This window comes from Dipodomys spectabilis, unplaced genomic scaffold (assembly GCF_019054845.1).
Source record: "Dipodomys spectabilis isolate Male_0828 unplaced genomic scaffold, ASM1905484v1 ptg000157l, whole genome shotgun sequence".
NCBI classification, from domain to species: Eukaryota; Metazoa; Chordata; class Mammalia; order Rodentia; family Heteromyidae; genus Dipodomys; species Dipodomys spectabilis.
This window is the reverse complement of record NW_024870834.1, coordinates 13,974,334-14,000,061: the sequence shown is the minus strand read 5'-3', so window position 1 is coordinate 14,000,061 and position 25,728 is coordinate 13,974,334. Positions and strand designations below refer to the sequence as shown.

The window sequence follows — 25,728 nt, the reverse complement described above, 5'->3', positions numbered from 1 at the left end:
TTTTGTTGGTTGTGGGGCTTGAACTCAGGGCCTGGGCACTGTCACTGAGCTTTTTTGCTCAAGGCTAGCACTCTACCACTTTGAGCCACAACTCTACTTCCAGTTTTTGAGTGTTTAATTGGAGAGAAGTCTCACTGGGACTCTTCTGCCTGGGCTGGCTTCAAACTGTGATCCTCAGATCACAGTAGCTAGGATTACAGGAGTGAACCACCAGCACCTGGCTAGCTTTTCTTATTATAAATATTTTACTGTTCTATATGATACATGCCTGCAAGCCTTCTTAAAAATGTGCAAGAGAATCCATGAATATACAAATTATACTACAGTCAGGCTAAATTAAGGTGAATTATGTTTACTGGGTATCACAGACTGAGCCAGGTCAAGCATATCAGAATTTTCACAAATGGTTAACATCTCTTGGCAAAGTCATGTTATCTTTAGGGCAACATTCAGCTTATGGGACATCTGAATTTTAGGAGTTAAAGGTGAATGAATTCAAATTGCTCCAAATGAATGTTCTCCAGGAGCTTTTGCCTTTAACCTGAATGTTTGACAGAATGGAAGAAGTCTGACAGCAATGTGCTCGGCCATGGTGTACTACAGGAGACAGCATCACCAGAGGAGGGATCTTTATTTCACAAGTTTCAAGATACAGTACAAAACAAATCTGTACATCTTTCTATTCACAAGATTTGTTTGTTTACACAATTATATTACATTTTGCCAGCCTTTATAGTGCATTTCATTAAATACAAATTAATTTACAAAAGGGTCTACTATGGTATTCCTTCACAACGTTAACTGATGGTCTTTTCAAACTTCCTCTCCTAAATATTTATAGTGGTTATGAATGGATCATATCAACATTTTAAATAATTTTTTTTTTAAATCCAAAGGGAAACAGCATCAGCCTGTGTGTCAATCCAATAGATACATATAAGATGGCTCCCTGCATAGGACCACAAGTTCCTCACTTCCATTGAAACAAACTCAGACCTTCACTTGTATAAATAGTCACATTTAGATACAAACTGTTACTTGGGGTCATTTACAATTTTCTGAAAATATAGTGGATGGAGAAATTTGGCTTCTTTTCAATGAATCCTACACATGTAAACAATTAAAAGCCAGGTAGTGCTTCAGACAATACAGCATTCAGAAATACATTTTCTCTCGGGACTGAGCAATGACTAACATTTGCATTAAGTTGTAAGTTTTCTTTTGCTGATTATTTCTTGCATACTTTTAGACATACTATTGTGTAATCTATGATAGATCCAAATCAAGTACCAGTTGTCACTGGAGCCAACACAGCTCTGCTCTCCTGGTTGGGAAAGGGCTGATGAGCTGAATGAAGCATGTTGTGATGGTCACATCAAATCTTAGTCCAAACCTCGTTAAAGGAAGGGTTGCAGATCAGACATTGGTACACAGGCTATGCACATGAACAACTGTGGTTTTTGTTTAGAGGCCTACATGCATACTTCCAAAACCTTGGTCTGAAGAACAAATAGGAGGAACAGAGGGAGAAAAACAGAAGAAGCAAACAAAATCCTCCATACAAAATATCAAATGCTAAGACCATAAGATCATCAGCAGAGTACTGCGGAAGTTTAAGGCTTCCTGATGTTGCAGAGACGAAGGGTTTAGTAGTAAAACCTAGATTTAACCTTCTATGTAGCAGGATAACAATTTCTCAAGAATAACCTTAGTGATTCAAAAGTGAATCCAAATTAAGTGTTCAATTATGAATTTGAGGAAATAGCAGCTTTTGATTTGCTCTTCCATCTGTGCCAACTAGTAAGTCAGCTAGTTACTAAAATTAAGATAAGCCTCACCTGGAAAACAAAATTTTCAAACACAGAAGTAAAAACTTCCAAAGTGCCACCATTGCAGAAGCAAAATGGGTGGTCTCAAGATTCTGAAAGTTTCAACCCACAAGAGTACCAAAGCTGAATTAAGTATGACTGTCATTACCTTCATAGGCTGAAAGACAGACTACGATAACTCTCAGGAAAGACAAGCTACCATGAAGAAATGAAGCCACGCTCTGTCTAGCGAGTCTAAATTCTAACATTAAAACTCCTGAATCTCGGAGTCAGTTTAATGTCACTGACATTAACTAGCTTTAATTATTGCCACTTTATTCAAATGGATGCCATTTGATTAGGTTAAGTACTGTGCATAATTTTTAGGAGAAATGCCAAACCCAATTCCTATTGGCTTAGGTAACATGACCTATGAACAAAAAAGAGAGCAAAGTATTTTGAGACAGCATTTGAAAGAAACTATAAAACCGGAGTTATCTGAAACAGACCATTCAAGTTTCTCATAGCAAATGGCCCAGAGTAAAACAGGAGGTAGAGATAAGCCACGGAAAGGATATTTGCAGTGTTAATAGAAACTACATAGCGAGGAGGAAACTAACAGGAGTATGTGACTCATGAAGAACATCCAGCCACAGTAGCACAATATTTTAGGAAATGTTTTCTTGATATAAAAATGCTGCCCAAGGAGATATTAGGCAGGTGAAGGAGGAAAAAGGAAACAAACAGAAGTGGGTAGTCATCTTGGAGGGGTTTTCAACTATTTTTTATTTATTTATTGACATGTGTTTAATTATGTTGCTTGCGAGGCTGGTTTTGAACTCAGGCTGAAATGATCCTTCCAACTCAGCCTTCCAAATAGCTGGGATTATACAGATGCACACCACTCCTTGAACTTCTAAATAAATATATGGATAAAGTTCCTTCCAAATGAGTGTGGCTGCTGCCCTGTGTTCAATTCATTCTGATGAAGAGCACAGGCAGTGATGAAGGCATCTACACTCAACAATGGAAGTGTCAGAGACCAAGCAAGCCTTACTATTTACAAGAGCTGCTCAACGCAGCCTGGCGCTTCCGAGGGTAACATTTCCTACCTCTCACAGATATGGCATGGTCCTCTCCACGATCCCCTCTTCAAATCTGGAGGCAAACATCTGGTAGGAAAGTTGCCTACCAGGTTTCCCATAATACTCTGCTATAAATACACAAAAAAGTATACAACTTCACATTTAAAGCCTTCATGTTCATTGTAGATTAGTTAGATCTAGTTCTAAATACAATCCCAATTTCAAAACCAAAGCATTTTGACGCTACAAATAATAAACTCTTCAAGTTTTCTGGCAGGTTTAGGGATTATGGAAAACTGCAGAAAGAATAATACAAACAAGCTGATGTCGGCTCATTTACTAATGCATCTCAGACTAGATAAAGGCTGGTGAACACCACCCATTTGAGAATAAAAAGAAATACAAATTTAAGTTTTAATTCTTTCATTTGAAGTTCTCAATGCTCTTTCTTGTTGAGAAGTTCCCACCTCATCTATTTAATTTAAAGAGGTAATTCTCAACTCTGATAGCCTTGAGTTTCCTAATATTAATGCTAAGCATGTGTTTGATTTTTCTGTTAATATGAAACAGTGAGAAATTAAAAGCTGTCTGAGCATGCAGAATATTACTAACAGGACTTGGCTCTTGTCACTCACTGAAATGAATCCATCTTCATTTTTGAGTTTCATTATTATCATGGTAGTGTCTGCCATTAGCTGGCAAGAGTCTTACATGTTTGAAGAATTCAGGGAGGGTGAGTTGGTCTTTATGCAGTAAGAAATGCAAAGTAAAATAAAACCAGGGAACAAATGCTCCAATTTTTGGGAAAGTGAGTCTATGATCTTGGTACCCCGTATCTAAAGTCTTCCAATATTGCTTTTCAATTTTTCCCTTTTTAGTCCGTCCTCTGGCTTCTGGATCAAAGCCCTGTATATTCAAAATAAACAAGCAAATCACACTGGTATGTGGGGCAAATTGACATGTTAGCACAAGGAATCAGTTCACCAAGTTTTACTTATATTCTATTACAAAGAAATAAAGTTCTCCTAGAACTTTAAAAAGCCTGAAGTCTCTGAAGGAGATAAGTATGGTAGGAAGTGTGACAATTTCCAATAATAACAACACTCAACCTTCCCTTTTAAAACTAAAATAAAAACAATGCTGAATATGTGTACTTGCATTTGGATGTCTTGTTATTGTAGTTCCAGAACACTTTGGAGATCGTTTTTGTTGTAGTTATAATTTAACAGGTAAGATCTACTTTTGATTTTTAGACATGTTTAAGGTGAAATTTGCAGCTGAGTTTTTCCCAAGTTGATCACTTTTTAGTGTTGATACAAGACCTTAAAGATGGCTGATATAAGGACTCATGGACACTAAGAAGATGATCAAAGGACTCAAGAAAGATAGTAGATGCAGGAGACATCTCTTTGAGTATCTCACATGTTTCCAAGTGGACGAGGGGTAAGGGAAGAAAGAAGAAAGCCATCAAGAGTTGTTATTCCTTATGGCACTGAAACAAACATTCAACCTAGGTTAGGTAAGAGTTAACTTATCCCTGAAAATAAAGGCATCAGATTCTAAGCAGCTTTAGGAATTCAATGCTTCCTGGGCATCTCCCAGGAGGTGGCCACCATCCAAAGTCCTGAATCAAATGCAAGTGTTCTCAGCAAACAAGGTTCTCAGTCACCAATCAAGGCTGCACCGGTGGCTGTTACTGTGGTGGTTGCTGCTCTGGTGGCCCCTCCTGTTGGGGTGGAGCTGGCCGTGGCCCGGGGGGCCTGGGCATAGGCATGTCTTGGTGCTGCCTTTGCCTGTAAGCTATGACTGTTCCCAACAGCAGTGCAATGATGGTCATGAGGTAAAGGTCCCATTCAGGTCCCAAAAGCTGGTCCATATCCAGTTGGGTGAACATATCTCGAATCTTCATGGAAATAGTGAAAAACAAATTATCACTCCAATGTTAGGCAACGAACTATGTAAGTTATATCACAAGTCAGAGACAAATAAAGACTTCAAAGAGATTGCTTTTTGGAATTGTTTGAAATCTGTTTTATATGTGTGTGTGTGTGTGTTTTAGGATATAATAGCCTTCAACTGAAGCTCACAATAACATGAATCAGGAATTGAGACACTATTATCTATCTATCTATCTATCTATCTATCATGCTGTACCAGGGCTTGAACTCAGTTCCTGGGCAGTTCCTAAGCTTTGTCACAGATAAAGTGATAAAGAGCACTAGAGCTAATACCTATACCACAGTTCTACTTCTTGCTTTTGGGCCCAGGGTGGCTTCAAACCTCAATCCGCAAGATCTCAGCTTCCTGAGTAGCTAGGTTCAAAGGCATGAGCTACCAATTCCTGCCTGAGGTACAGCTTTCTAAGATTCTTTTCATCAGTAAGTTGGTGTACCAATTTTCAACCATTTTTAACACAAAATACTGGGACAATAAAAGAAACAAGGGGAAAAAAATCAGAATCCTGCCACTCCTGTAACCTGCCTGAAAAAGCTCAAAAGATCTATTCTGCAAGACAGCCAGGCTCGGTCCCTGCTTCTCTCATCTAAGTAAAGACTGAAGGCATTTAAATGCTTGAAAGCTGAATAACACCGCTTTTCAGTTAGGTTTTAGCTAAAATGCTATAACATATGAATTTTTATTTAGAATTTGAATTATGTTCTTAGTCTATGAGATCTTATCATTTATGAGAAGTTATTCCTGATATTTTCTGACTTTTACCCCTAAATGAGCAAATATGGGATGATTTAGTCCTTTATTTAAAATACTTAGAGGCACTCATATATTTGTAGGTATAGATTCTAAATTTTTCTGGACAAAAATTACTAAAACATACTGTTCTTGTGTGTGTGTGTGCGTGTGTGTGTGTGTGTGTATCTGAGTAGGTGTTTTTTTACTGTTAAGGCTTTTTTTTCCTGTGCTGGTCCTGGGGCTTGAACTTAGGTACTGGGTGCTGTCCTTGAGGTTTTGTCCTCACAGCTAGGACTCTAATACTTGACACAGCTCCATTTCTAGCTTCTGTGGTGTCTACCTGGAAATAAGAGCCTCACAGACTGGGGGACTGGCTTCAAACTGTAATCCTTAGATGTTAGCCTCCTAAATGTTAGGATAATAGGTGTAGGCTCTGTTTGACTTTCTTTTCTTTTTTATAAAAAAATCTTTAAGTAGTTGTATAAAGGAAATGCCAGTTAACAAAGCAGTTATGAATTAATATATACTGATCAATGTCATCCCTTTCAAAGTTGTTTTTTTTTTTTTTTTTGTTATTGTTGGTCGTGGGGCTTGAATTCTAGGCCTGGGCACTGTCCCTCAGCATTTCAGTTTAAGGCAAGCGCTCTACCACTTGAGCCACAGTGCCACTTACGGTTTTCTGGTAGTTAAATGGAGATAAGAGTCTCATGGACTTTCCTGCCCAGGTTGGCTTTGAACCTTGATCCTCAGATCTCAGCCTCTTGAGTAGCTAGGATTACAGACATGAGCCACTGGCACCTGGCTCTTTCCACATTCTTACCTATCCCTCCCAACTCACCTCTTCCCTCATTCTTCTTAATTTTATAGGACAGACCTTGGACTCTTGTCTGCATTCTCTCTCTTTTCTTCCTCTTCATTTGTCTACTCTTTTCCCCATGATCCCATCACCCTACTCCTTTTGAGTATTAGCTTCTTGGTGTTTTATTTTGCTGAACTATTTGACTTAAAAAAATAAATGACAGGGCTGGGAAGGTGGCTCAGTGGTAGAGCACTTGCCTTGCATGCCTGAGGCCCTGGGTTCGATTCCTCAGCACCACATAAGTAAAAAGAAAAAAGCCGGAAGTGGCGCTCTGGCTCAAGTGGTAGAGCGCTAGCCTTGAGCTGAAGAGCTGAGGGACAGTGCCCAGGCCCAGAGTTCAGGCCCCACGACCGGATCCCCCCCCTCCCCCCCCCCCCCAAAAAAAAGACAATACTGCTGGGTGCTGGTGGCTCACGCCCGTCATCCTAGCTACTCAGGAGAATGAGATCTGAGGATTGTGGTTCAAAGCCAGACCAGGCAGGAAAGGCCGTGAGACTCTTAACTCCAATAAACCACTCAGAAAACTGGAAGTGGCATTGTGGCTCAAGTGGTAGAGTGCTAGCCTTGAGCTGAAGAGCTGAGGGTCAGAGCCCAGGCCCAGAGTTCAAGCCCCTTGACCGACAATAAAAAAAATAAAAAGACAATATTATACTTTTTAAAAGAGCTGGACTACGTTAGTATTATGAATACCTTATTACCTTTTTTGTATTTCCTTATAAGAACTGCAAAGATATATTTAGTATGGTGTATGGCAACGTCATATCCTAGACCACAATCAGTGTTCAGAGACCAGAGTCCAAAGCAATCCTGAGAGAAAATCAGAGAGCCTACCACACTATTAGCTATTTAATTAAAGGAATGAGATTGTTCCAACTGGCAGAGAGTAGAGCGCACCCTGGCTCATGCCAGCAAGGAATTAGAGCAACTGACATTATACAAATGAAAGCAACTGGGAAAACACATTCCAACATGCCTGGGCCTGGGGAGCAGGGGCAAAGGTGACCAAGGGAGAAGCCAGTCTCTGGGTACTGGAGCAGCAGGGACTACGTTTATATCTGCCATATATGAGGGAAAGCTGACTCTGAATCTAATGCTAAAGTGTGAAATGTCATCCTTTTATGATCTTTATGGAGGTGAAATGAAGGGACCATTTTTTTTTGTTGTTGTTGGTCGTGGGGCTTGAACTCTGGGCTTGGGCGCTGTCCCTGCACTCTTCAGCTCAAGGCGAGTGCTCTGCCACTTGAGCCACAGTGCCACTTCCAGTTTTCTAGTGGTTTACTGGAGATAAGAGTCTCATGGATTTTCCTGCCTGGGCTGGCTTTGAACTGCGATTCTCAGATCTCAGCTGCCTGAGTAGTTAATATTACAGGCGTGAGCCACCGGTGCCTAGCAGGACCATTGTTTTTAACCAGGGCTTTGAGCACTGCAGGGGATTCCAGTGTGAAATGCTGCACTAGTTAATTCATTACAGGGACTGTGGGTACTGGGAACAAATGCAGAACTGACAGAATCCCAAACCCCCTAAGTGCACACGTCTTATGAACAAGAGTTGGCAGTTTTAAAGGGGTTGGGTAATTCATCTCTTATCCAGGTTTTACTAGTAGCTTATCTACTTAACTCTGGCTATTTCTTTGGGGGTGGGGTGGTGGGGGTGGGCAGGAACTGAACTCTGGTCCGGGGCGCTGGCCCTCAGCTCTTCAGCTCAAGGCTAGAGCTCTACCACTTAAGCCACAGTGCCACTTCTGGCTTTTTTTTTTTTGCTTATACCATGTGGTGCTGAGGAATCGAACCCAGGGCCTCATGCATGCAAGGCAAGCACTCTATCACTAAGCCACCTTCCCAGCCCCATACTCAAGGTTATTTTTAAGGAAGAAAATTCTGGTGGCATTTTTAACTTATGCTTCATTATCAGAAGAACTCAGGGCAATGGCCTGGGCAGGTTCTCAGGTTCTTCCTTTCTTTTTTGCTTTTTTAAGGTGCTAGTTCTGGCCAGACTTTCATCTGATTTAATGTTTGCTGAATGGAGCTGTTTCAAATGGCTATAATTCACTTTTCCCTAAGTGGAAGAAGGGAAGAGACCTCATCAGATATTCCTTCCTGTGTCCCTCAGTTTTAAAATACAAATGTCTAGGCCTAGGAAGGCATTTGAATTATATTTTCATTACAAAAGAGGCACAGACCACTTACATTTGTTTCCCGTATATACTGCAAGAAATAGACAATGCCCAATTTGCACAGAGCTAGGAAGACAGGAACTTGTGCGTCTGGGCTGGCTTCCGCTGCCATGTCATAAAAGCGTTTTGCAAGGTGAATATCCTACAATACAGATAAACAAAGAAAAATTCATTTCTTGCCAATGTAGATAAAAATACTTTTTCAGTTTATACATGAGGAGAAATCTGCTTTACTTTTCAAGTTTTCATTTTAAGGTGACTTTTCCTTGCTTTAACTTGGATATCTAAGAAAACTAGAAAACTCAGGTCATTTTCACGTGCAGTTCCGTACTTGCTGTGCAGATGTCCTGGATACAGCCACGCATCTACCCGTAACAAGAGACTTTCAAGGGTGAATTCCAAATTCCAAGCTTAATTTTTCCTTCTTAAAACTAGTGCTTCAGGGTGTCTTTCTGTGGTGACTCCTAAGGTTTTTGCATTGCTGAGACTAGAGGAAGGAGCAGGGTAGGTGAGGAGTATTTCCTTTTGCAAAGTAGAGAAACTGCTGTACATACAGGACACGAAACAAGTCTTGGACTGACTGGACTGGTAATGGAAAGATTTAACTAAGTATGTCACATGATAGAGATCTTGCCAAGGCTGAATGTAGTGAGTCTGCAGCTCCAGAGTTTTGATACAACTACATGTAAGTGTTTAATTGTAGTGATGTTCTTGATATTATCCTAATCTTAAAAAATAAAAGTTTATACATACTTTACAAAAATAAAATGTATATTAAAAAATGAAACAGGATGGGAAGGGGAAACAACAAGGAGGCAACAATGCTTGATAAGAAATGTACTCGCGGGCTGGGAAGGTGGCTCAGTGGTAGAGCGCTTGCCTTGCATGCCTGACGCCCTGCGTTCCATTCCTCAGCACCACATAAGCAAAAAGAAAAAAGCCGGAAGTGGCGCTGTGGCTCAAGTGGTAGAGCACTAGCCTTGAGCTGAAGAGCTGAGGGACAGTGCCCAGGCCCAGAGTTCAGGCCCCACGACCGGACCCCCCCTCAAAAAAGAAATGTACTCATTATCTTGCCCATGTAATTGTAACTCCTCTGTACGGTATTCTCACAAAAAAATATTAAAAAAACAAACAAACGACTTTCTCTCAATCCCTGAGAGCACATTAGGTCAACAAAGTGTCCTTGTGACTAAACAAACCTTGTAAAGATTTTCTATACATTTCTTTTTTTTTTTTTTTGGGTAGGTTGTGGGACTTGAACTCTGGGCCTGGGCGCTGTCCCTGGGCTCTTCAGCTCAAGGCTACAGTTCTACTACTTAAGCCACAGTACCACTTCCGGTTTTCTGGTGGTTAATTGGAGATAAGCATCTCATGGACTTTCCTGCCGGGGCTGGCTTTGATCCATGATCCTCAGATCTCAGCCTCCTGAGTGCTAAGATTACAGGCATGAGCCACCGGCGACCGGCCTTTCTGTACATTTCTAAAGCCTAACAAAGTGATTGGCACTAGTGATCTTGCCAGTCTTGGTTTCCAGTTGTTTTGTTTTCTTTTAACAGAATGAAAACTAACCTCACTGAGCAAGTACAAGACCCTAAGTTCAAACCCCAATACTGCAAATATGTTATAAGTGTATTTATTCTGTATATTAAAAAACTATGTCAGGCGCGAGTGACTCACATCTGTAATCCTAGCTACTCAGGAAGCTGAGATCTGAGGATCACGGTTGAAGCCAGTCTGGCAGAAAAGTCCCTGTAAGACTCTTATCTCCAATTAACCACTCGAAAAAACCAGAAGTGTCCCTGTGGCTCAATGGTAGAGCGCTAGCCTTGAACACAAAGAGGCCTAGGGAGAGCGCCCAGGCACTGAGTTCAAGTCCCACAACTGACAAAAAACAAAAACAAAAAACCACCATATACTAATGTATGTAATTTATATACATGGTAATACTTGGCAGCAGTGGCTAAAACATAAATTTTAGGAGAAAAAGAGAAGATAAAATTTTCAATTAAATACCTTGTCTATCTCTTTTCCTCTTCAACATAGTACTGGAATTCCTAGCTAGAGTAATAACGCAAGAAACAAACATAGGGCTGGGAATGTGGCTTAGTGGTAGAGTGCTTGCCTAGCATGCATGAAGCCCTGGGTTCAATTCCTTAGTACCTCATAAACAGAAAAAGCTGGACGTGGCTCTGTGGCTCAAGTGGCAGAGTTCTAGTCTTGAGCAAAAGAAGCTGATGGACAGTGCCCAGGCCCTGAGTTCAAGCCCCAGGACTGGCAAAAGAAAAAAAAAAAAAAGAAAATATCTTTCATTTAAAAATGATTTAGAAGCCGGGTGCTGGTGGCTCATGCCTGTAATCCTAGCTACTCAGGAGGCTGAGATCTGAGGATCGCGGTTCAAAGCCAGCCCGGGCAGGAGAGACCGTGAGACTCCTATCTCCAATAAACCACCAGAAAACCGGAAGTGGCGCTATAGCTCAAGTGGTAGAGCGCTCTCCTTGAGCTGAAGAGCTGAGGGACAGCGCCCAGGCCCAGAGTTCAAGCCCCACAGCCAACCAAAAAAAAAAAAAAAAAAATGATTTAGAATAAAAATGATTTAGAAATATCAGAATTTGGCTAAAGATGGATACTTTCTTAAATAATGAGCTATAACAGAGATAACGCAGTATTTGACTTATTAATGTCTTTAGCTTAATATTCTTAATGGAATAATGTGGATATCAATATCGCATATATGATGGAACATGAGGGATAGAAGGAGAGTTTTTTGAAGTTAGAAATCACTATTATACATCTTATTGGCTTCAAATTGCTGAAATTCTAAAGAAAGTCCATTTTTCCTATACATACAGGCATTTCCCCCAACCATATTATTAAAACATCTGCTTTAAATCCCAACTCACCTGCTTAATGCCTAGACCTTTCTCATGCATATATCCCAGATTAAACATAGCTTGTGCGCTGTGTTGTTGCTCAGAAGCAAGACGATAATGAATAAATGCGGTCTCATAATCTACATCGGTGCCAAATCCATAGAAATGGTAGTCTCCAAGTTTAATTCGAGCCACAGTATAGCCTTCAGCAAAAGTTAAATGCAAAATTGCCAATAAATAAAGTGTGCTTAAAACAGACCAAACAGCCATTTTTCCTCCATTAACATGCTTATAGAATACAAATTTGTAGCACACAAACTTTATAAAGTTGGTAAAAGTTTAAATGAGACACATCTCCTTTGCAGAATGTTTTGTATCATTCAGCAAGTAAAAACAACCATGTTCCATTTTATAATGTTATTTACAGCTTAAATATCAGTTCCTTAGTTAGATCTGGAGAAGAGCTAGACACACAACATTGAGAGGAATATGTATGTGAAAGAAATATTTACCACAAAAAGCGGCTTGGAAATCTAAGTCTTTTTAGGTTTCAGGACTCTATTACATGCTCCATTCAGTTCTCATTTTATACAGTAAGCTGGCTTTTTAACTAGAAACAGTGAACCACAGTATAATCACTTGTCCTTGTAAAGACTTTGGAATGCAATGGAGAAACCTGGGTATGAAAACTACCACTTTGAGAGTCAATACTGATCACGATACAAGTTAAACAATAGTTAATATCTTTGATCAATTTTAAGATAAATGATAACAATTTAACGTTCATCAGAGATAAAAATTAATATAAAGAGTTTCCTGGGTGAGGCTCTTATCCCCGATTAACACTCACCTTGTGAAGCAGCCCTGTTCCAGTGTAACAAAGCTCTGGGGTAAGTTTCATTTTCACCTACAATGGTTGCTTCTCCTATAAAAAAAACAAAAACAAAAACAAACTGGACATTTAAGGAGAGGCATTAGACTTTCAGGGTTAAGGTGGATATGTGGAGCCTAACACTAATATTAAACAAGCACTGAGGGGCTGGAGATGTAGCTTAGTGGAAGAGTGCTTGCCTAGCAAACTACAATATCCTGGGTTGATTGATTGGCAATCATGAACAATTGTAAAGCTCCCCAGAGAAACAAGTACTGAAATTAAATAGGTACTAGAAAAAAAGTACTGAATTCAAACATTGGATTTAGGATGGTGCCATTTCCTGAAATGTGTTTTATCCACAGAACTAATGAAACTAATCACTGAACACTTCTTCAGATCTGGTGTTGGAAAATGATTGTTTTGTATTTAATCTATTTTGAGAAATGTATTTATTGAATGCAGAAGTAAATAAACTATGGCAGGACTAAATGAGCCTTACTCTGGTCGAGAATAAAGGCTGCATTGCTCTGGGCCACTTCATAGCCTTGTTCAGCCAGCAGGAGGTACTGTGTCACTGCAGAATTATAGTCACCGTCTTTGTAGCTGTTATAGGCAGTCATAAGCCTCTCAGACCAACGGCCTCGTTCACATACATTCTTAAACAACTGCAAAGAGAAAAACAAAAAAACTGTTGCATCTTGGCTAAAATCTTGGTGGTTATTAGGTTTGCCCTATGAATCTCTAGCAGCTTGCCTTTTGTTTGCTCTGAAAAAGTTGGTTAGAGATGTGGCTCAAGTGGTACAGCACCAGCCATAAGCAAGCCAAGTGAACACAAGGCCCTGAGTTGAAGCTCCAGTACCAGTCCTATTACCCAACTACTATGGTTTGAATATACAATGTCCCCACAGGCTCATGTGTTTTACATGTGGTCACCAGCCAGGGGCACTGTTTTAAGGGGCTGTGGATATTTTAGGAGGTGGGTCCTAGTCAGAGGAAGTAGGTTGCTATGAGTGCATCTTTGGAGGCTCTTGTCTTGTCATGGGCTCCTCTCTTTTTTCTGTACTGTGTCCTGTGTACTGTGATATGAACTGCTTTGGGACACCATACCCTCTGCAATGGGATTTCACCCTCTGAAGGTTGGTGCTAAAATAAATCTTTTCAATTTTAATGAGGACAGCCAAAGAGGAAAGTTTCCAATTGAAATATATGGCCAGCCTTCCTTCCTGCCTTTTGCCAGTCCTGGGGCTTGAATTCAGGGCCTGGGCACTGTTTGTGGGCTTCTTTACCACTTGAGCCACAGCACCACTTCTGGTTTTTTTGTGTATGTGGTACTGAGGAATCAAACCCAGGGCTTCATGCATGGTAGCCAAACACTCTACCACTAAGCCCACATTTTCTTTTTTTTAATGCTATGAATCAGGTCTTGTCTCAGCAGACACCAACAGGTGTTCTTCTACTGATTTGAATAGGGAAAGACAAAATAAACACAGACTCCCAGAATCTTTCCTCACTATACTAATTCCAGTAAGCTCAGCCTTTTTCTGCTGTAGAGGAGAGGACAGCATGTAAAGAAAACCAAAATGAAAAGGGCGGGCAAACCCATTTCCTGACTAAGTAGGTGGGAGAGGCCTTACCTCCACTGCAGTGTGACAGGATCTCATGACCCCCGTCCCACTGGCATGCATCTGCGCTAGATTATAGAAAGCCAGGATGTGCCCTCCTTGAGAGGCTAAATTAAAATACTTCAGGGCTTGTTTATAATCTCTCTTGACTCCAATGCCATCTATAAGAAAACAAAATCATATTATTATTTTTAAAGTTTTATTAGCTTCAAATAGTTGTATGAAGGAGTTGTCATTCAAAAAAGCACATTAGGAATACAATGTGTCTTGATCAATGTCTTACAGCTGGCTTAGAGAAGCCATCTATATAAGGAATAAAGTTCTAATGAAAGTCTTACTTAGTGAATTATGTGAATTTGATAAAGATAACGTATTAACATAGAACTACGTAGTTTATAATGAAAAATAAACTGCAAGCTGGGTGCTGGTGGCTCATGCCTGTAATCCTAGCTACTCAGGAGGCTGAGATCTGAGGATTGTGGTTCAAAGCCAGCCCGGGCAAGAAAAGTCTGTGAAACTCTTATCTCTAATAAACCACCAAAAAACCGGAATTGGTGCTGTAGCTCAAGTGGTAGAACTTGAGCTGAAGAGCTGAGGGACAGCACTCAGGCCCAGAGTTCAAGCCCCACGACCGACCATAAATAAATAAATAATGCACAAATAACTGAAATTAGAAGCACATTCATCAGGCAGAACTGGATAGTTCCCGTTTTCACATCATAGTGCCACCTAGTGGAAAACAGATCTTCCTGTATCTATCATTAATTACATGATGATTACATGGTTACTTACTATAGTACATGGAACCAAGCTGTAGCTGCCCATCCACCCAGCCTTGTTCAGCAGCTTTCTGAAAATACTTTAGTGCCAGATCATAGTTCTGTAAAAAACATGTCAAAATTATATAAAAGCTCAAAAGGCTGAGATATAAAGTCAGGAGATTCATTCATTAAAAGAATGAACAAAACATACATAAAATATTCCTGATAAGTCATTAAAAGGACTCCCTGGACTTTTTATTTATGAAATACATATCTGTTAATGCACTTCAGGTCAGGATTAGTATGTAAGATTTTGAAGAAAAACAAATACTGAGTTTTTGTGTAAAAATCTGTATGTTCATTCTCAGAAAGCATAAATACTACTAGACTACCAGATCTGAAATAATTGTTCTTTTTACTAACCTTTTTAAAATTTTCTTTTTCTAATATTAAGAAAGGAAAATGAGCCAGGCACTATTGGCTCAAACCTATAATCCTAATTATTTAGGAGGCTGAGATCTGAGGATCATGGTTCAAAGCCAGCCTGGACAGAACATCCCTGTGAGATTCTTATCTTCAATTAAGCACTCAAAAACCCAAGTGGCACTGTTGCTCAAGGTGGCAGAGTGCTAGCCTTGAGCCAAAGAGCTTAGGGAGAGCACCCAAGTGCTGAGTTCAAGCCTCATGACTACCACCACCACCAACAAAAAGGCAAACGCAAATGATGGACTGGGAAGGTGGCTCAGTGGGAGAGTGCTTGCCTTGCACGCAATAAGGCCCTGGGTTCGATTCCTCAGAACCACATAAACAGAAAAAGCCAGAAGTGGCGCTGTGTCTCAAGTGGTAGAGTGCTAGCCTTGAGCTGAAGGTCAGCATCCAGGCCCAGAGTTCAGGCCCCATGACCAAAAAAAAAAAAAAAAAAGGGCAAATGAATCTTTCCTTATCTGTTTCTTCTTTGTGTACTTTATCAGATATCATGGTTACTAGATTTTAAATGTCATGTGTATCCCCAGAGAAAGGTTAAAATTAAAATAAATATGACTCTGAACTTTAGTATCTTAAAATGACTAGAAGGAATCAAAGGAGGCCAAATTAATGTCTTTTGTGTTAGAGGATAACTATAGATTAAACTTTTCAATCTAGCTCTTAATTTCATGCCCAAATAAAAAGAACTTCTTGCTCGAAGAGATCCTACAAACCAGCATCATGAATCAGGGATATATCTCCACAGGAGGTAGCAGAGAATAAGATCCAGTGTCCAAAGAAAATAAAGATAGCTTGCAGTCACAGAACCCAAGGAAGAGAGATTCAAACGAAGTAGAACCAGAAAACATCAGCTGGACTGACATATGGGAGCCCTGGTGATCTGGTCAAAGACAGTATAATTGCATGAGGCAGAAGGCTGACCACCAAGAAGAATGAATAGCAAGCAGTGGCTTGGGAAAGCCTGCTCAGACTTGGCTTTAAACTGAAGAGCTATAGATAAGACAGGTGGTAGTTCAAAGGAATAAAGGGCAGGATAGAAAGCTTTTCGTCTAAATGGGAGACTGGAGCATTTTGTTAGGCTTGAGTAAAGAAGTAGGCAAGAGTAGGCCGGGTTGTGTGGTAGAGATCAAGAGGATCACGATTTGACATCTCCACAAATAACTTGAGCATGGTACTTCACTCCTGTGATCCCAGCTATGTGGGAGGTATAGGTTTTTGCTTGGGCAAAAAGTGAGGTTCTATAACCTAAAGTCAAGAAGGCCAGAGGTGTGTCCCAAGAGCAAGGCCCTGAGTTCACACCTTAGTATTGCCAAGAAATATAAATACGTAAGTAAATAATAAGGCAAGGGAGCTTTTTAAACATTGAAAAATGGGAACAATAAAGGAGGGTAGAGCGCAAACACGGAAGAATGAAAAACAGTGTCACCCCTTCAGAAGGTGGCAGAGCCGGAGCTGTTTTAAGATGACAGCTGAGACGGGGTTGTGGCGTACAAGGTAACTCAGAGGCCACAGGAGAAAGCTCAACTTTGGTTACAATGGAACAGCCTCACCTGGGCTGACTGGAAACTGGTTAAGGAGAAATTTCATCCCTCATCAACTGACTGCTTACAAAAAGTCAGAATGCTAGACTGCACACTTACAACTTGAACTCCTCTCCCGTAGAGGTAGGCCATTCCTAGCCCACTCTGTCCAACTGGGTTGCCCTGTGAACCAGAGAAATCAGACAAGAGTAAAAAGGATTCCACTACAAAAAGGCGAGAATAAATGACTGTGAAAGAAATCATTTGCAAGCATATTCAAAACATATCTTAATAGTTTTCATTCAAAACAAAACTTCCTCCTCCTTAGCCTAAACAATCTGACTTTTAGACATTTGGGAACTGTTACTACTTTGTTTTCAAGAGCAAAGAGTAAATGCACTTAAGGACTAATTTTGGTGACTTACTTTGTCTGTACCACAAATTTGTGATACAAAACATGGCTAATGTATTGCATGAAAATTAAAAGCAAGTTATACTTTTTTGGTAGCGTTTACTTGGCAACCCCTGCCCCAATAGAGAATGAATACATCATGGGGTAGAGTCAACAGTCATGTGCTAACAGCAGACTGTTATCAGGTGCAAAGACATACTTAAGACTTAGCAGAGCATCATGGATCAAAGGTAATCAATGTCTTGAAACTCAAAAGAGAAAAATCTAGAATTCGCCCAACCTAGAAGGATAGAAGACATCTTAAAAAAAGTGCCACAGAATTCCTCTGGGAAGCACTCAAGTGCATTTGAAAGTATAGTAATACAGTAGTTGGCAAAGAGGTTAAGTACACACAGTGGGGCATAGGTATCCATAGGCAGATTTTCTAGGCCTAAGAAAGCCTAAATTGTGTTATTAGGATTACTGAAAGAACTAGATTATGTAAGCTTTTTACAACTGCAGTACAAATAAGGTAGATTATATAACTATTACGTTTTGTAGCTAAAAAACAATATTTCCCTGGTTTCAAATACATTTAAATACAGTTAGTATTCAACAATCTAGTTCCTCAAAAAGGAATTGCTTTATATTGGGAAACCTTTGTCTAAGCAACACATTTGCAGGAACCATAGTTACAGACATACTTTTGATAATTTATGGCATAGGTTAGTTGTAATTAATCCTCTAACACAATACATTTACTGTTTAAGTATCAGCATTGTGGCTCACATGTCAGTAATTGAGTCATGAAGTCTTACCATGTCAGCAGCTTTCTTAAAGTAGTGAAGAGCTGTCTCATTACTCTGAGGAACAATATCACTTCCTTCCGAATACATCTGGAAAAGAGATCCCACTTCATTGAAAGCTGTAACCCTCTTGCTAATTACACGGCTCTTCAGTCAGTTTCATCTCATTTGGGGTTTTATTAAGTTTCATGAAATCCATCTACCAGGCTACAATAGTCCGCAAGACATTTTAGAAGTAAAAGCAAACTCGTAAGAGGCAAAAATTTAAAATATTTTTATGTGTTTGATGTTGTATTAAATTTATGATCTATTTGTAAAAGTGAATGTCAGTTCACAGATTTATCTCAAAAGAAGAAATTTCCAGTTCTAAATGAATCATCTTCCTACTATCCCTGGGCAGCCAAATGGGTGACAACTCATTTGGCATCAGAGGGGTGGCTGACTAAACAGGGACAAGGACAGGGTTGACAGATGCATATTACACTTTTTCTTCCACCATGGCTTCCTCAAGATAAAGGAAATAGTGAGCTTCAAGTCAAGACAACTATAAGGTTCAAAACACCAAACAGTTGGAGCAGCATGCATGAAATATGACAAAGGGGCAAGAAGCAAGGAAAAGAGAATGCTAATGCTATTATTTTTTTTATCCATGTACATATTAAAGAAATAATAAGCAGAGTTGTGATAGAGACAGAGTTAATTAGTAATTTAGGGAAAAAGTCAAAAGAGCTGCAGTGAAAAACTTTTTTGTTTGTTTTTTGCTGGTTCTGAGACTTTAACTCAGGAACTGGGTGCTGTCTCTGAGCCTCTTTATGTTCAAAGCTAGCACTCTACCACTTTGAGCCACAGCACTACTTCTAGCTTTTTTTTGAGTAATTTATTGGAGATAAGAGACTCAGAGACTTTTTTGCCTGGGTTGGCTTCGAACCATTATCCTAAGATCTCAGCCCCCTGAGTAGCTAGGATTACAGGTGTGAGCCACTGGCCCATGGCTCAAGAAGTTTTCAAGTATGCTGACATAAGTGAGGGAATGTCATTGTATTTCCTTTTTCGCCAGTCCTGGGGCTGGAACTCAGGGCCTGGGTGCTGTCCCTGAGCTTCTTTTGCTCAAGCCTAGCACTCTGTCACTTGAGCCACAGTGCCACTTCTGGCTTTTTCTGTTTATGTGGTACTGAGGAATCGAACCTAGGGCTTCAAAAGTATGCTAGGCAAGCACTCTACCACTAAGCCCCTTCTCAGCCCTGGGAATACATTTTATATAGTTATAATGTTTAATTTAGGTTACCAGGTTCCAATTAGCTAGTTGTGATCATTTGCTAAATACTGATGAGATTTTCATCTGTAAAAATGTTTGTAATATGTTTCATTCTGAACTTTCTTACTTTGGCACTTAGTTACACATGAAGATACCATGAGTTTCCACTGCATCAGTTTTTAAAGTAGTGAAAGAGAAAGTTTTGAGATTCTTCCACAATGAGAGCTATTAAATCTTTAGATGAAAATATTTTCTTCCATGAGAAAAGAACTGCACTTACAGGTGGATCAGAGCTGTTATATTTAAGACCTTTAAGAAATCTGTAGATACATTTCAACCAACTTCTTTTCTTCAAGAAAAAACAGAGTTGTTTTAACAAGACACTACATCACAGAGTGTCATTCCTCACTACTGCATGCAATACTCACAAAGTAGGAGCACAGAAGCATTAGCTAATTTCAACAAAGGATTAAGATACTGGAACAAGTGCTGTTACGTTTGTCCAAGAAAATGCTTCAGAATAGCATTTCTCTTAAGCAGGGTTATAATACCTATACAGTAGATTTTACTCCCAATTTATGTTTGCAAATTATAGCTTGTGAATACAACATATGCTCACTATGCAAACATTCACAGGTGTACAGTACCTTTCCCAAGAAGGCCATAGCATGTGAATTGCCAGCATTAGCTGCTAAATTGAAGTAGTCAAAGGCTCTCTGTGAAACAAATATATGAAAAAGAATTCATTTTTAACAGAACTTCTTTCAGCTAAAATACTTATTTCAAGGACATTGAAAGTTTTGTTGTATTATAGTTCATATTTTTTGTTTGTTTGTTTGTTTTTGTTGGCCGCAGGGCCTGAACTCTGGTCCTGGCCACTGTCCCTCAGCTCTTCAGCTCAAGGCTAGTGCTCTATCACTTGAGCCACAGCACCACTTCGGGCTTTTTCTGCTTATGTGGTGCTGAATCAAACTCAGGGCCTCATGCATGCAAGGCAAGCGCTCTACCACTGAGCCACCTTCCCAGCCCTGTGTTACTTTTTTAATGGCAATATTGGTGTTTGAACTCAGGGATATGTGTTTGTTAAGGAAGATACTAGAGTCATACTTCTAGACTTTTTTACTATTTATTTATTTATTTTTGGGTCCGGTTGTGGGGCCTGAACTCTGGGCCTGGGCGCTGTCCCTCAGCTCTTCAGCTCAAGGCTAGCGCTCTACCACTTGAGCCACAGCGCACCTCCAGCTTTTATCTTTTTGCTTATGTGGTGCTGAGGAATCGAACCCAGGGCCTCATGCATGCAAGGCAAGTGCTCTACCACTGAGCCACCTTCCCAGCCCTTATAGTGGTTTTAAAAACTAAAATGCCTAGTTATCTGAATTTCAAATAGAAATCTGAATATTCCTGTTTATTTTGTCTGTCAGGCATGTCAGGTATTATTTATCTCATGCTTATATTCACCAAGAAATTCCTGTGTTCCCTAAACGTCAGAGCTAAGAAGACTTGTATTATTTACAGGCAATATGAGCTAGGATCAGATTTTTCTGTGTACTTTACTACTGATAGTTGGGAGGAAAAAAAAAAATCTGTAAAAGGCAAATCTTTGAAAGGAAAATAGACACCCTGGCACATGTGTCTCCGTGTTCCCATCCTGTGTCCTGACTCCTGTCTCCTGTTCGTCTCTGGTCACCATGGCATCCCAATTCTGTATTAATGTATTTGCAAACTGCAGGCCTTTGTTACAAAGGGCTGCCTGCAGACTGCTAGTGATTATAATAAAGACTCCAAGATTTGATCCCTCAAAAATAAAAAACACACAAAATAAAAGGAAAATAGCCTATTCTGGGATACAATTTCCTCTTGATTTTACTTAAAACTACTCAGGTGTGATAAGGGTTTAAGTGCCATAAGATTACTATTAGCACTGACTATTAAAAAAAACACATTTCATGCTATAACATCAGGAAAGCCTACAACAGGATCATTACCTGATGGTTTTGTTCAACTCCACGACCTCCATGTAGATGCAGTTGTCCCAGGCCAACCTGAAAATCAACAAAAATAAAGTAAAAGCAAATGGTGGCATGTGACATATAATTAAAACCAGACTAGTAAGTAACTAGTTGGTCATAAAAAGGTTATGATACGAAGACTAGAAATTTAGTCCTAAGTCCTAAAGATACTATTCTATTTTATTTGCATAAAATTTGTATGTAATAAAAAGGTATGTTAAGCTGGATGTTGGTGGCTCATGCCTGTAAATCCTAGCTACTCAGGAAGCTGAGATCTGAGGATTGTGGTTCGAAAGTCTATGGAACTCTTATCTCCAATTAGCCACTAGAAAATTGGAAGTGGTGCTGTGGCTCAAAGTGGTAGAGTGGTGGCCTTAAGTACAAGAGCTTGGGGAAGCAGGGCACCAGTAACTCACGCCTGTAATACCTTTTTTTTTTTTTTTTTGCTGGTTGTGGGGTCTGAACTCTGGGCCTGGGCACTGTCCCTCAACTCTTCAGCTCAAGGCGAGCACTCTGCCATTTGAGCCACAGCGCCACATGCATGCAAGACAAGCACTCTACCACTGAGCTACCTTCCCAGCTCCTCATGCCTGTAATCCTAACTAATCAGGAGGCTGAGATCTAAGGATTGTAGTTCAAAGCCAGCCAGGGCAGGAATGTCTGAGAGACTCTTATCTCCAGTTAAGCACCAGAAAACCGGAAGTGGTGCTGTGGCTCAAGTGGTAGAGTACTCACCTTGAGCTGAAGAGCTCAGGGACAGTCCCTAGGCCCAGAGTTCAAGACCCATGACCAACCAAAAAAAAGAGCTTAGGGACAGTGCCCAGGCCTGGAGTGAAAGCCCCACCATCTACCAAAAAAAAAAAAAAAAGAATATGCTTTAAACTACAAAATACCTTCTGAAATAAGGCTGAAATAAACGGATTTTCTGCTTTAAGGGAAATACTAAAGATACTTCTCAGGCAACAAAGAAAATTATCTAAGGAACTTGGAGTGTGGGGAGAGGAATGGCTCAACTGATAATCGTTTCTTTTCCTTTTCATGCTCTTCCTTGGCTTTTTGGTTCCTAGCTGGTACTCTACCACTTGAACTATACCTCCAGTTCAACATTTTTGCTAGTCAGCTAGAAACCATCTCATGGACTATTATGTTCAGGCTAGCTTTGAAACTTTATCTTCAGATCGTAGCCTTCTAAGTAGCTAAGATCACAGGTGTGAGCCACCAGTACCTGGCTTCTACTATTCATTTCTATATCTTAAATCAGAAACAACTGGGGACCTAACAGAAAATAGATGGTATAGTTCTTTCCATCTTACTATCATTAAAAATAAGCCATGAAGCCTACAAGTGCTTGTGTGTGTAGAGTACTTTGGCCAACATTATCCATTCACATTAAACAAACCTTTTTGCAACTTTGAAGAGATTACAAACTAAGATGAACAAAAGAACCATGAGCAGTATAGATAGCTGCTTTGAGAGCACCTGAGATTCTAAGAGTTCCAAAAGCTTTCAAGTGTCAGTGGTGCCCCATACATGTAGTAACTTCCAACTGTGGTATGTGGGTGAGCCATCTGGCCAACTTTTAAGGAACTATCAAGACCTAGGTCCCATCCCAGATAAACTCAGGGACTCTTGGTATTTTTTTTTTTCCTTAGTGCTCCTAAGGTGAGCTAATAATTGCTCAGAACAATATATACGTTACTTAAGAGATATATGTATCCCTTCCCCAGATTAAAATAATCAATGCAGGAAGATATTCCCTGAGATGATTAAGCACATACCTGTGCTTGTACGTCACCTTTCTCAGCTAGGAACTGGTAATACTGAATCAAATCTTCTTCTAGCATTCCACTGTTCATTCCTGGGTTTTCCACTTCATCAGGCAGCCGTATTCTCTGTACTACTGAGCCTCCCGTTAGTGATATATCACTAGCAACTAAAATATGAGGGCAAAACAACAATGCAGAGTTGAGTCAGAGGACTGTCTCATAGAAAGAAGTATCATTCTAGATGCCAAGTTTTTTTGACTAACACACGTTAATGCTACTTTTTCTACAGTAGTCTATCGATCACAAATAGTAAACTATTATATAATACATAATTCACAATTTTCCACAAAATATTTAAGAAGTAGAGTCCAACCAAACAAAACTAATCATCTAGCTTAAGGATGAATCCACATGATGTATTTAAAGTTAATTCCATTTTGCTTTCTGGGAAGTGAAATGGGAAAAAAAATAGCTACCATGATTGGCAACAAGACGATAATGGGTCAGTGCTGATTCACAACTCTGGAGGACTCCGATGCCAGCCCAGTACCGGTAACCCTGTAAGACACATTCAGGTGAGAAATGCCAGTTTCATAGGTTTTAGTGACAGTGTTTCTTAGAACAAATGAAGCTAAAATATACTCAGAATGCAATTCTGCTGTGCTCTGATCCAAATAAACTAGCATCTCTTTTATCTCCAGCTTTAAGTTCTGAGGTCATCTTTAGTAACTTCAACAATTAGACAATATCTAAGACCCAGAAATAATAGTATGTACTTTTCGCATAAAAGCAAATTACTTAGGGTCTCACACAGACCAACTTTAATCTTATTTTAGTCTTCAAAAGAAGGAGTGATCTTTCAAGCCAGTAAAGGAATAATAAGTTAACAAAAGGGGTTAAAGGAGACTACTGGAAGTAGGCCCAGAAACAACAGCAGTAACTTCAGAAAAAGTAGGAAGATTGCTAACTATGAAGACCATAAGTCTACCAAAGTAGAACTCTTAGGAGTCAGTCTGTACATAACTTTATAAACTCTAGCAATCCTCAAGGTGTAATGATTTAATAACATGCACACTTAATATTCTAAATCTATAGGTATTCTTTAAGAAGTTTGGTAACTAATTTTGAAAAGAATTATGAAAATGTTTAATATACACTTCCTATACAAAAACCCGTTTCGTGTTTTATAAAAATTGACCTGAAAGGAATTTTTAGTTAGTAATTTGAGGAATGTAACAGAGTAAACCAACAAATGAAAGAGATGAACATGAGTAAGAGATATTTCCAAAACTTCCTTCCATTTTTCAACTGCTTCAGACCAACTCCACGCTCGTTGGCATGACTCAAGCCCTCTTTGCTTGATATCCCATTTGTCCTGCCTGTCAACCGCTGGGCATTCTATACCACAGAGCTTAGATTTTCCTGTGAATGTCTCTTGTTGCTGTACTCTGCACGTATTTCTCCGGTTGCTTCTTCCATTTAAAAACCACTACTCCCTGAAAAACCTTATTTGCTTCTTTCCTAAGAAATACCTCCTTAAATACTGCTCCCTTCCAATCCATGTTCTTTGATATTTTTCACAATGTACAGTACTATAATGGATCTCCTTTTATTTCCCTTTCTATATCAAAATCTTGTTGAAGGAAGCTCATATATGTTATTTATCTTCTGAATCTTAATGATATTTAAGTTCATTAAAAAAAAAATATGTGTGGTTAAAATCATCACGTCTACCTGGTTGGCTAGGTAGGAAGGACTGGATTTTCCTTTTTTGTTAAGTCTCAGACCCATCACTGACCAAGCCTATAGATCTGATTTTGGACTGGTTTCTCTACTTTTCCTCTCATGTCAACTCAGTCTATCTCTTATATTCCTGCCACAATGAACTTAAAATCACCTTACAATCACTTGAAATATAGTGCCATGTGTCAGAGGTCATGTGACTTACCCTAAGTGAGAGGCAGATTAAGCATCCTGGCAGAAAAATCATGTGGAGGAAAGATTCTATATTTACTTACTAAGCTACTTAAGTGATCAATGCTATCAGGGAACATAGGAACATTCTTAAGTGTCCTTTATAGGATATACCCTTTTGTACAGTAAGTCCTTCATCAATCTAGATATAAAATCTATCATAATTCAATCCAAAAAAGCATACTGATAATTCCAGTGTACAGAAAATTTTCATCTCCATGTAGATTCAAATTTTTATGCCTATTAGTAAGAATTTGGAGGACATTCAATTGAATATTTGGTCTTCAGTAAATTTTAATCATGAAGTGTAAAAAAGTGGCCACTGTAGGGGGGGAGGGGGAAGTGGCCACTGTAAACACAATTTTTTCTGTTTCTTAATCGTATAGGCCTTCTACTGAAGTCATACTTACCAAAACCATGTGGGCTATTAGATTGCCTCCAAGAGCTCCAAAAGTATAATACACAAGAGCCTGTGAATGGATAAAAGACACTTAATTGAACACAGGTCAATATTTAATCAATTTCAATTATGAGATACATAATCAATTCCAATTATGAGATACAATTAAGCTTTAATAGTGTTACCTTTGCCTGACTTGAATTAACACCAAGTCCAGAGGCATAGAGAAAGCCAAGAGCCTGAAATACAAAAATAAAAGTGAAAATTCTTCCTTTGGTGAAAGTTTTTTCAACACATACATAATTTTGTACATAAGATGATGCAGGGTTGGGATGTGGCTTAGTGGGAGAGTGCTTGCCTAGCATACATGAAACCCTGGG

The 25,728-nt window shown here is 39.5% G+C and overlaps 1 protein-coding gene across 2 annotated transcripts in view; it reads right to left on the bottom strand.

Moving 5' to 3' along the window:
- Positions 1 to 612: 612 nt before the first annotated feature.
- Sel1l (SEL1L adaptor subunit of ERAD E3 ubiquitin ligase) overlaps positions 613 to 25,728 on the bottom strand; it is a 46,381-nt gene continuing 21,265 nt past the window's right edge. For both annotated transcript variants that reach the window (XM_042692452.1, XM_042692453.1), the window contains 15 exons: positions 25,534 to 25,587; positions 25,359 to 25,418; positions 23,451 to 23,532; positions 22,987 to 23,141; positions 21,185 to 21,241; positions 19,847 to 19,915; positions 17,957 to 18,034; positions 16,868 to 16,930; positions 14,773 to 14,860; positions 13,993 to 14,141; positions 12,858 to 13,023; positions 12,335 to 12,409; positions 11,515 to 11,687; positions 8,628 to 8,756; positions 613 to 4,796 (listed from right to left, as the gene is read on the bottom strand). In XM_042692452.1, coding sequence (XP_042548386.1) covers positions 4,587 to 4,796; positions 8,628 to 8,756; positions 11,515 to 11,687; positions 12,335 to 12,409; positions 12,858 to 13,023; positions 13,993 to 14,141; positions 14,773 to 14,860; positions 16,868 to 16,930; positions 17,957 to 18,034; positions 19,847 to 19,915; positions 21,185 to 21,241; positions 22,987 to 23,141; positions 23,451 to 23,532; positions 25,359 to 25,418; positions 25,534 to 25,587 — 1,608 coding nt within the window. In that variant the 3' untranslated portion in view covers positions 613 to 4,586. The remainder of the gene's footprint in view (positions 4,797 to 8,627; positions 8,757 to 11,514; positions 11,688 to 12,334; positions 12,410 to 12,857; positions 13,024 to 13,992; positions 14,142 to 14,772; positions 14,861 to 16,867; positions 16,931 to 17,956; positions 18,035 to 19,846; positions 19,916 to 21,184; positions 21,242 to 22,986; positions 23,142 to 23,450; positions 23,533 to 25,358; positions 25,419 to 25,533; positions 25,588 to 25,728) is intronic.